This window comes from Capra hircus, chromosome 29 (assembly GCF_001704415.2).
Source record: "Capra hircus breed San Clemente chromosome 29, ASM170441v1, whole genome shotgun sequence".
Lineage (NCBI taxonomy): Eukaryota > Metazoa > Chordata > Mammalia > Artiodactyla > Bovidae > Capra > Capra hircus.
This window is the reverse complement of record NC_030836.1, coordinates 10,921,935-10,934,052: the sequence shown is the minus strand read 5'-3', so window position 1 is coordinate 10,934,052 and position 12,118 is coordinate 10,921,935. Positions and strand designations below refer to the sequence as shown.

At 40.1% G+C, this 12,118-nt stretch overlaps 1 protein-coding gene across 20 annotated transcripts in view; it reads right to left on the bottom strand.

The window, feature by feature from the left end:
• DLG2 (discs large MAGUK scaffold protein 2) overlaps nucleotides 1-12,118 on the bottom strand; it is a 2,364,981-nt gene that overhangs the window by 786,010 nt on the left and 1,566,853 nt on the right. For all 20 annotated transcript variants that reach the window (XM_018042817.1, XM_018042821.1, XM_018042823.1 and 17 more), the window contains one exon: nucleotides 8,271-8,321. In XM_018042817.1, the coding sequence (XP_017898306.1) occupies nucleotides 8,271-8,321 (51 nt within the window). The remainder of the gene's footprint in view (nucleotides 1-8,270; nucleotides 8,322-12,118) is intronic.

Here is a 12,118-nt window from a genome sequence, read left to right as displayed (position 1 = left end):
ATTATCCATGCTGGGTCAACTGGCTTCTTTTGATACAAACCATATTAGGGGTACATAACCTATTAATTTCATACATGAATAATGGATAAATCATTCAGAGGCACAGACATTATACTCAGCTACCTCTATTAATGTCACAAGAGTTGAGGGTGTCAGAAAGGCTTGAAATATCACAGGTGTCCACGGCTGAGAGGCCTAGATTGTGTAAATGAGAGGAATTTGTTGGGCTATTGTCTAGGCGTCTTTGACATCTTTGCTTTCTCTGGCATTTTCTCATCCTACAAAACATCAGAATCTGTCCTAAGATTCTTAAAATATTTTGAATCATCTCCTCCACCATCACCATTGGCAGAATTTAGTCATTAATTTATGGCACCCCACTCCAGTACTCTTGCCTGGAGAATCCCAGGGACAGGGGAGCCTGGTGGGCTGCTATCTATGGGGTCGCACAGAGTTGGACACGACTGAAGTGACTTAGCAGCAGCAGTCATTAACTGTATGTCTTAAATGGCACATCTGCATTGTCTGCTGAATCCTGTACACCTAATACTGCAGCTAAAGTGATCTTTTTCAAACACAAGTATGATTATGTCACTTTTTTCTGCCTAAAATTTTCCAAAGGCTCGCCATTGTCTCCAAGATACAATTTAAAATTTAAATGTTATCCAAGGCATCTATGTTTCCAGTCCTGTCCATCCTTCCTGCCTGCTCTCTCTCTCTGAGTCTCACTTCAAACCTTGAGCCACAGCCATCCTGAAATGGTGCTATCTGCAATTCCTTGAGCATGTCACTTTGCCATGGACCCCTGCACATTTGCACTCGCTGTTTCCTGAGAGGTCCGCTTCTCCTTCCTTGTCCCTGGTCAGTTTCCCTTCACCCTTCAGGTACAATGCCTCAGAGAAGTACTCCATTCTGGGCCGGGTAGTCACTGCATTCTGATCTTCATTATGGTTTCTGCCCATTTACTTCTCTGTGTCCTCCCCCAGATGGTGAAAGTCTATGAAACAAGGGCTGTGCTCAGCACCCTTGTTCAAAAAGTGTTTGACACCTAAGTGTCCATAAGACAGGTGTGGGATTCACCACGTGCGGCAAAGCAGCCAACGCACTGACTAATGCTACCATAGGGAAGGAGTCATCAACGCGCCCTCAAATTGTGCAGTGGTTTTCCCTTTTCTTTTAATATTGTCATAGGAATATAAAGAACACTACAATAAAGTTCCTTCCATTAAGGAACTCACATTTCAGTGGAAAAGACATTCTCTTCATCATTTAGCGTGAGAAATTCTCTACTTGTGTTAATTTATGCAGGGGAACCTTTCCCAAGAGGGGAAGTCAAGAAAAATCTCTTGGAGGAAAAAAACGCTTGAGCTTAATTTGGTGCAATTTAACTCAGCGGCAATGAGCTTAGGTTTTCATGTCTGGTGGGCATAGAGCTGAATCCTAGTTCTATCTTTGACTAGCGCTGTGACTTTTGACATGTGACTTAATTTTTGAGTTTAATTTAAACTCATTTAAATTATGTGTTCTAATGTGTTAAACGAAGTTAGCAATATCCACTTCACCGGGATGTTAGTACATGTGATTAGCTTATTACTAAATTAAATGTTACAGAGATGAAATGCATAAAAAACGTGAGCTGTAACACACAGAGCAAAGACCATAACTTCCTTATTGTGTTCCCTTGTTCAGTCATGTCCAGCTCTCTGAGACCCCATGGACTGTAGCCTGTCAGGATCTCCTGTCCATGGAATTTTCCAGGCAAGAATAGTGGACTGAGTTGCCATTTTATATTTCAGAGGATCTTCCCAACCCAGGGACTGAACCCACATCTCTCACATGTCCTGTACTGGCAGGCTGATTCATTGGATGTCTAACATCAATTCAAGTAATAGGGAGAAAGAACAGGGCAAGCTGGCATGAAAAGAATTCCTGCTGGATTGATGTAAATTGTTCACTGAGACCGAGAAGCTAGGTTTTAAGCTTCCTCGGTGATCCTATGAATAATGCTTGTGAGAACTATCAAATTACCATGAAGGAAATGTTAAGAATAAAAACGATGCATGCTATTCTAAACCTTTATATTAACTCCTTTAACATTCCTAAGAGAAGGGATAGGCTACCCACTCCAGTATTCTTGGGCTTCCTTTGTGGCTCTGCTGGTAAAGAATCAGCCTGCAATGTGGGAGACCTGGGTTCCATCCCTGGGTTGGAAAGATCCCCTGAAGAAGGGAAAGGCTACCCACTCCAGTGTTCTGGCCTGGAGAATGCCATGGACTGTATAGTTCATGGGGTTGCAAAGAATCAGACACTATGAGCGGCTTTCACTTTCAATAATCACAAAGGCCTTAGGAAGTGGTTATAAATACCTTAGTCTCATTTCCAGATGTGGAAATTGAGACACAAAAACGTTAAGTACTCAACTCAAAGTAACTTAGCCAGTAAATGACAGAGCCAGAGTCAAACACAGGCCATGTGTCCCTGTTTCGCTGTACTTTCAGGGACTGAGCATCAGGCATAAACCCAAATAGTCATTGAATGCATACTGCATTCCAGACACTGTTCTAGGCGAACTGGATACAGAGTTGACTATCTATTTACATATAGCATATATTTAAGGAGGAGATAGATGTTAACAAAGTAGACAATACATAAATGAAATATATAAATAAATACTGTAAACTTCAGATGTTAGTAAGGACAATTATAGGACAATAAAACTATGAGAAGGAAAAAAAACAGTAGTGGGGAAGCTGCACTAACTTCAACGGAGTACAAAGGGGAGATTTTTCTGAGAAGGAGACATTTGAGTTGATATTTCCATGATGAAATGAGCAAATCTTATAAAGAGCCGAGGGGAGATTTTCCCAGGCACATAGAAGATCATATATAAATGCCTCAGGTGAGTAAAGCTTGGCATATGAGGAATGATGAGAAAGTCAGTGTGGTCGGAGTGAACTGTTCTAGGAGTTGAAGGTTAGGCCATAATATTGGGGAAAGAAGCAGAAGTCAGATTATATACAGCCTTGTAGGTGATGATAATGAGTGTAACTATTACCTCTTGGAGGGTTTTGGGAATAAAAGTGGTCTGATCAGGTTTCTACTTCAAAAAAAAAAAAAACCACTCTGGCTACCTTCTGGAAAGGAATGGGCAGAAGCAGAAGCTATTGCTGTGGCCCAGGCGCGGCGTGATATTGATTTGGACCGAGAGTCAGCAGAGTGCAAAGATGTGACTGATTTTGAAATATACTTTTATGGTAGCACCAATAAGACTTTCACCAGACACCAAGGGGAAAAGAGTAATTATACAAGACTTCTCGATACATTATTTTTGGCTTGAATTACAAGGAATATTATACAGTCAATGAGTTCAGATGATGAATTTTAAGAGCGAAGCAGCTTAGGCCCTGAGGACAGGAAGTACAGGGAAATCATGAATTCTGTTGGGAATATATCAAATTTGGGTACTGGGTTTCTGGAGTGTTCCTACATTTAGAGGAAGAACCAGCAAGGAGACTGAGAAAGGGCACCGATGAGATGGTAACTCAACAGGAGAGTGCTTTGTTCTGGAAGGCAAGAAATTAACACCTTTGAGGAAGGAGGCAGAGACAGCTGCAGAGTGCTGCTGAGAAGTCAGGACTGAGAACTGAGGCTTGTATTGAGCAAGATGGAACTTGCTGTGACTTTGACAGGGACCGTTTTAGAGCTACCGTGAGGATGAAAACATGAATAGGTTAACATAAGAAAAGGAAGTACTAGAGTGGAGTTAATGCAGACAGACAGGTTTCCTAGATTTTTGGTTAAGTTCAATAGAACAACGAGGCAATAATGGATGAGGAACACTGGGACACATTTTTTTTTTTTTTAAGATGAGAGCTATTATCACGCTAAACTAAATTTATCCAGGAAAAAAAAAAAAAAAGCAAGCGAGAAACTGATATTGCAGGAGAGAGAGGAGAAAACTCCAGAAGCAAATTCCTTAAATGGACAAGAGGTTATGGAGTCCCAGGTTACAAGCGAAGAGCTGGCCTTGGAAAGAATTAGGGAACAGAGAGAGCACACTAGTGAATCTGGTGGTAGGAAGTAAGGCGGTTTTCATTTGATGGCTTAGATTTTCTCAAGGACATATGGAGAGAAATTAATAGTTAAGAGCGAGGATGAGGGAGGGGGTGTTTGAGATTTGAGGAGATGAAATGAGATAGGAAACTCTTTTCCCAGAGACCGAGAAATGGATTTTTCTAAAGAAATTGCTAAGAACTGGTTGGTTGTTTTGCGAGTTCGTTTGAAGCCAACAGTTATAAATTTAAAGTGAGATGACTAGGTGCTTCTCTTGCCATGTCTGGCGCTGGCATGGGGTAATTAGGAAGGTGTAAGTTTAACCAAGGTAGGTTAACAAGGGCTGAGGCGACCACGAAAAAAAGAGAGAGGAGAAAAAGTGCTGAGTGTGTAAGATGGAAAATTAGAGTGACGGATCAGGGCACATAGGCCAAGGGGAGGAGGAGGGGAGTGAAGCCAGATTCAAGGTCCCAGTGGGGAGAGGAGGCGTACTAGAGCAAATAACAAGGGCACAGAGGCGGTGGTGCTCAGAGAAGCTGATGCTCGAGAGGTCTTGGAAGGGGAACAGCTAAGGGCAAGGATAAGCTTCAGAGTGTGACTGAGACCCTTAGGGCGGGAAGTAAAGGGAGGGAGACAGCATGCAAGCTCATGAAGCGAGTGCGAACACACACTAGAACCCACCATTGCCTGACTCATAGAGAATGTTCTACCTCACATCACTGTTAGCGTCTATTTCTGACCTATAAAACCAGGGTAACTAAATGTTGTTACAGTCAAGACGTATTTATGTGTAGGGTTTGGGGAGAGAGAGGTTGACCTCACAAGGGTGAGATCTGTGCAGTGGAAAGAGATCCTACGCTTAGAAGGCACTGCCATTGTCACATTTTAATTCTTACTGGTTTTTAAACAAAGGCCTCCCACTTTGATTTTGCACTGCATCCTACAATTTATAAGGCTATTTCTGGATAGATGATTAGTGATTTAAGAGAGATATCTTCTCTCTCCTCATTCGGGTTGATTTTCCATAAACCTCACTTTTATTCATTTTGCATGCCTTTAAAACAATTTATCAAAGTTCATAATGGAAGTTTTAAAGAACTCATCTGTCAAACATTTACTTTTTAATGTAAATTTCCTTTTAAAGCCATTCCTAATAAAAATTAGGCTGGAAGTAAGGAAATTGCCTGACTAACGAAACTGAATAATTAGTAAACTGAAGAAGAAAAAAAATAAGTTTAAATGTTGATCTAGAGTCTGAATTCATGCTTGGATGAGAGCACAGAAAAAATACTTACATTTTTATTTCTTAATATAAATGTATTGCATGTTTCCCTTGAGGAGAAAATTGCATTCCACTCCAGTATTCTTGCCTGAAAAATCCCATGGACAGAGGAGCATGATGGGCTACAGTCTGAAGGGGTAACAAAGAGTTGGACATGACTGAGCACCTGAGAACTCACACATTGTGTGTTTATTATGGAAAGTGTAGAAAATAAATATAGACAAAAAGAAGTAACTAACAATTACCTCAAAATCCTTAACAAGAGTTAATAATTTTTAACATTTTGGTATGTATCCTTATTATGAATGTATATTATGCATATACGGATGAAGGTGAAAGAGGAGAGTGAAAAATCTGGCTTAAAACTCAATATTCATATAATTAAGATCATGGCATGCAGTCCCATAACTTCATGGCAAATAGATGAGGAAACAATGGAAACAGTGACAGACTTTATTTTCTTGGGCTCCAAAATCACTGTGGAGGTTACTGTAGCCATGAAATTAAAAGACACTTGTTTCTTGGAAGAAAAGCTATGACAACCTAGACAGAATATTAAAAAGCAGAGACATTCCTTTGCCAACAAAGGTTCATTTAGTCAAAGCTAAGATTTTTTCCAGCAGTCATGTATGACTATGAGAGTTGGACCAGAAAGAAGGCTGAACACTGAATAACTTATACGTTTGAACTGTGGTGCTGGAGAAGAGTCCCTTGGACTGCAAGCAGATCCAACCAGTCCATCCTAAAGGAAATCAGTCCTGAATATTCATCGGAAGGACTGATGCTGAAGCTCCAATACTTTGGCCACCTGTTGCAAAGAGTCAACTCATTGGAAATGATGCTGGGAAAGACTGAGGGCAACAGGAGAAGGGGGCGACAGAGGATGAGATGGTGGGATGGCATCATCAACTTAATGGACATAAGTCTGATCAAATTCCTGGGAACAGTCAAGGACAGAGAAGCCTGGTGTGCTGCAATCCACGAGGCGGCACAGAATCAGATGTGACCGAGTGACGGAACAACAGCAACAATAAATGGCTGCTCCAATTTCCAGGCCCACTCAGTGGCAGTGGATATTAATCTTCCTTTTAAATGTTTTGCCAAGTGGGTTGAGAAAAACTGTTTAATACCATTGTTTGTTTAATAGCAAGGCTGAGCAAGGTTCTGGATGCTATTGGCCTTTTCTTTTTTGATGAATATCCTGTTAATACATTTCAGTCACCTTTTCTAGGCGTTCTTTGGCCTTTTTTGGGCAGTCTTTGACCTTTTTTCTTATTCTTCTCTAAAACACCTTTATATTTTTGGCTTACGGTACACAAAATCTCCCTAATTTTTCAAATCTTTGCCAAGGCCTGAACAACATGTTTTCAGAACTCTGCAGGGTTGCTGTGTTTTTCTCTATGAGCGAGGTTTTAAAATCCATCACATATTATTTTAAACTAAAAAAAAGGAAAAGCATGGTAATGGTAGTTATGAAGATCACATTAATATCACATAAATGAAAATACAGTATCAATTCAGTTCAGTTCAGTAGCTCAGTCGTGTCCAACTCTTTGCGACCCCATGAATCACAGCATGCCAGGCCTCCCTGTCCATCACCAACTCCTGGAGTTCACTCTGACTCACATCCATCGAATCAGTGATGCCATTCAGCCATCTCATCCTCTGTCGTCCCCTTCTCCTCCTGCCCCCAATCTCTCCCAGCATCAGAGTCTTTTCCAATGAGTCAACTCTTCGCATGAGGTGGCCAAAGTACTGGAGTTTCAGCTTTAGCATCATTCCTTCCAAAGAAATCCCAAGGTTGATCTCCTTTAGAATGGACTGGTTGGATCTTCTTGCAGTCCAAGGGACTCTCAAGAGTCTTCTCCAACACCACAGTTCAAAAGCATCAATTCTTCGGCACTCAACTTTCTTCACAGTCCAACTCTCACATCCATACATGACTACTGGAAAAACCATAGCCTTGACTAGATGGACTTTTGTTGGCAAAGTAATGTCTCTGCTTTTCAATATGCTATCTAGGTTGCTCATAACTTTTCTTCCAAGGAGTAAGCATCTTTTAATTTCATGGCTGCAGTCAACATCTGCAGTGATTTTGGAAGTTCCAGAAATAAAGTCTGACACTGTTTCCACTGTTTCCCCCTCTATTTCCCATGAAGTGATGGGACCAGATGCCATGATCTTTGTTTCTGAATGTTGAGCTTTAAGCCAACTTTTTCACTCTCCTCTTTCACTTTCATCCAGAGGCTTTTTAGTTCCTCTTCACTTTCTGCCATAAGGGTGGTGTCATCTGCATATCTGAGGTTATTGATATTTCTCCCAGCAATCTTGATTCCAGCTTGTGCTTCTTGCAGCCCAGCATTTCTCATGATGTACTCTGCATAGAAGTTACATAAGCAGGGTGACAATATAAAGCCCTGATGTACTCCTTTTCCTATTTGGAACCAGTCTATTGTTCCATGTCCAGAAAATACAGTATAACTTATCTTAAAATGTATAGCAAAAGATTAATAATGAAAACAAGAGGAAAAAAAAAGTATTGATCCCTGGGTCAGGAAGATCCCCTGGAGAAGGGAATGGGAACCCGCTCTAGTATTCTTGCCTGGGAAATCCCATGGACAGAGGAGTCCATGGGGTCACAAAGAATCGAATACGACTAAGCAACTAACATTTTCACTTTCACATCACACAATCTCACTGACTATTTGGCTTTCCCTATTCATTTTTCCAAACCCTGGCCATGCAGCACACATAATGAAAGTTCTGGTAGGTTGGTCGGCTTGTCTCCATGCCTTCCACTGCAAACAGTTCCATTAATATTTTCATTGTGAGCGTGTGTACAATACACATTTGCACATTTCCCCAAGACAACCCATTAGAAAGCAGAATGTGGCATGCAAGATTAGGGTTTTGGATTATTGGATTTTTTTCTTACCCTCTCCAATGTAATTTCTTCAAACTCATATTCAATTTCTGTCCCATTGACCTGTAAATAGGGGAAAAAAATAAAGAAAACTATTAAATACATTTTGAGGAGCAGAGAGCTGCATTTTAAATAACATTAGGGGGTCAAATTGCATCCTGGCTATGAATAAACCACACTCTATTGATGTTTGTGACCAAATGTTCTCTTCCAAATGAAATATAGTCCAAGGTGTTCCGAAATATGACTGAAACTCTACAAACAAAACAAAACAACAAAAAACCCCTGATTGTATCCTTTAGAATTTCTTGATGTTTGGGGGAGAGAAAACAGTACAAAATATGTACGGTGAGTTTAAAAGAGAAAGCCATCTGGGGCATTGTTACAATTACAGGGGCAATGTTTTCCTAATATCTTTCAATTTTTCTATGGATAGACTCTAAAATATGACCTTAAGAATCAGTGGTAAGGGCAACACGACCATATTACATTTTTGGCTGTAAAACAACATTAAGAATGACCGTGTTAGATAAAGAATGCCTTCTCTTTATTGGTTCAAACTCAGGTAATTTATCCCCATTATCCTCCTGCTATATTTGTTGAGAAGCCCTGACCCATGTAACCATGGCTTCGGTAGCAATGAGAAAAGAACAAACCAGGACATGCTTGAAATTCCTGGTGAGAAACCATTTTAACCATCCAACCGACCCTTAAATTGATTTGAACTTAGAGAGAGAAACACATTTTAAATATAGTCAGGCAACATAGAACATATGACTTAGATTTCAAGTGACATGAATACAGAACATATGAAGAGCTACTTTAAAATAATCTAACAAATATTAAATTCTCACTTTTCATCTATCACAGATCCTTCTCAGCCAGGCAAAATTTCTGAGCAGGGAAATTCTTGAATTGGCTATTTTTGTTGTTGTTGTTGTTGTTAGACTATGTCTCAGCAACATTATTAACATTTAGATATCAGTGAGAAAAAACTTATTTTCAAGTAAAAATCCATCACTTTTATAAAATTCTAATTTTACTTTACTGTCCCTTCTTTACAAGAATTTAAACATAGATCTTGCATATTAAGAGCTTTATGGAGGCAAGAACCAGGCAGCCGCATTAACTAATGGAGCCTGACAGAAAAGAAATAATGAAGGGGCAAAAAAAAAAAAAAAAAAAAAGAATGAAGGGGAAAAAAGTGAATGGATGAATGACTGAACTAAGTAAATAATTTACCTGATTTATAAACACAGGCATTTATGGGTTCTCTTCCATAAGGAATTTGACTGTGGTATCATTAACTGAAGGTATAATCATAACTATAATCAGCAAATACAAAGAACAATAGACCTTACTTATATGTGTCCACCAGACACTTAGAGCATGTTTTTGATTTTCTAATTATATGAGCTAATTGGTGAATCACATTTTATTGTGTTACTACATTATCAAACAGCCCTAAACCAAATTTGATTTTCTGGGCTTCAGCAACTTAACGACTCAGGGGAGAGAACTTGAAGATGTTAGAACTAAGCTTTAGCAACTTTACAGTTTTTTAAATTTTGTTTTTCACATGTAAAAATCAAAACTCAAATTCCCTGTGTGTTCCCATATTAATTCTTTTTTTTTGGTCTTTTTTGTTTTTCAAAACTGTTCTTAGTTGACAGAGGAAGTCAGAAAGGGAAGGCTGAGTTAATGCAATGTGTTTTAATTCTCACAGTATGGCTCCATGAAGCTTTTCTTCACTTCATTGCTCTCTAGAGTGGAGCCCTTCACACTATTAAAGTGCTGCGAATTGCGGTGGGGGAAAAGAAAAACAGAAAACTTCAAAGAGAAGAAAACAACAAGCCTATGATAATAAATATCAGAGGAGAAAATTCTGTAAGGAAGTGCTTAACAGATAAGAATATTTTAGTGACATACATTGCATAGTTAGGGTCTACCAAAATCCTTCCTTAACATCTGTATGATCATATATGCTGAATTATAAATCCTAGAAGCATTATTTATACATATCCAAGTTTGTATTCAAAAGTTCCCCAGACAGCTACATGAACTATTGATGGCTTTACATTTACTCCATGAGTCTTTAGTTTTCAACCCAAGAAAGCAATGCCATTTGCCTAATTCAATAGTATCCAGTATCTCTTTAAAGGAAGGGAAGATGACATCCAGGTGGGGATATAATCTTCCTTTTAAAAGAAAATATTCCATGACTAGAACTGGATCTGGTGAAATTATAAAGGAGTGAAAGGATTTTAGCATAGGTGAGACAATATTTCAAGCTTTACTTGAGGAGCATTTAAAACACAGAATGACAGGAAAGATATTTAAGAGGTTCTAGAGTTTACTGCTTCATCACTAAGAGAGCACGATCTACGCTGCCTAAGGGCCCCTAAGAAAAGAAATCCTACACTAATCCTTGGCAAAGACCTCGGGGGAAAGAATGAAATAAAAAGAACTAAGAATACTTCCATTTTAAACATAAGTGTTATAAAAATGGACTGTGATATTTGTGCACATTTAGTAGCTTCCCAGGTAGAGCTTGCAGAAGGCAATGGCACCGCACTCCAGTACTCTTGCCTGGAAAATCCCATGGACGGAGGAGCCTGGTGGGATGCAGTTCATGGGGTCACTGAGGGTTGGACACGACTGAGCGACTTCACTTTCACTTTTCACTTTCGTGCATTGGAGAAGGAAATGGCAACCCACTCCAGTGTTCTTGCCTGGAGAACCCCAGGGACGGGGGAGCCTGGTGGGCTGCTGTCTATGGGGTCGCATAGAGTCGGACACGACTGAAGTGACTTAGCAGGAGCAGGTAGAGCTAGTGGTAAAGAATCCACCTGTCAGTGCAGGAGATGTGAGAGAAGCAGGTTTGATCCCTGGGTCAGGAAGATCCGCTAGAGAAGGGAATGGCAACCCTCTTCAGTATTCTTGCCTGGAAAATTCCATGGACAGGCTACAGTCTACAGGGTCACAAAGAGCTGGACACGACTGAACAACTGAGCACAAGCAGCACAAATACCTTTCCAGAGGAGTATACCAATTCAATAGTCTTCAAATACTTTTTGTTCACGTTTGCTTAGAGGAATAGTTGCTCACTGAGTGGTAAAGAGCCAAAAGGTATGAAAAGTAATTCCCTCTGAGCCATAATATTGTATATTCTTACTCTGAAAAATGAAGAGAAACTGTCCTGAAGGGCCTCCCATCATCTTCTGGGGGATTTACAGACAATCTATTATCTCAACTTGCCTTGATGGTCTCACTCTACTTCCAATTAGTTTAACAATATATGCCATTTAATTTAAAAACAAACAAACAAACCAAAAACGGGCTTTGGGGCTTCCCTGGTGGCTCAGTGCTAAAGAATCAGCCTGCCAATGAAGGAGACTCTGGTTCGATTTCTGGTCCAGGAAGATCCCAACATGCTGAGGAGCAACTAAGCCCCTCTACTACAAGTACTGAGTCTTGTGACTCTAGAGTCCGGGAACCACAACTACCTAGCTGCAACTATTGAAGCCAGCACACCGCAACTATAGAAGAGACCCAGCTCACAGCTGGAGGAAAGCCCATACAGCAACAAAGACCCAGACAGCCAAAAATAAATAAAATTATTATTATTTTTTTATAGGGGGCTTCCCAAGTTGTGCAGTGGCAAAGAATCTGTCTGCCAACACAGGAGATTCAAGAGACATGGGTTCAATCTTTGGGTCTGGAAGATCCCATGGAGGAGGGCATGGCAACCCACTCTAGTATTCTTGTCTGGAAAATTCCATGGACAGAGCCTGGCAGTCTACATTCCATAAAGGTTGCAAAGAGTTGAATGAGACTGAACACACATTCAATTTTGGCTT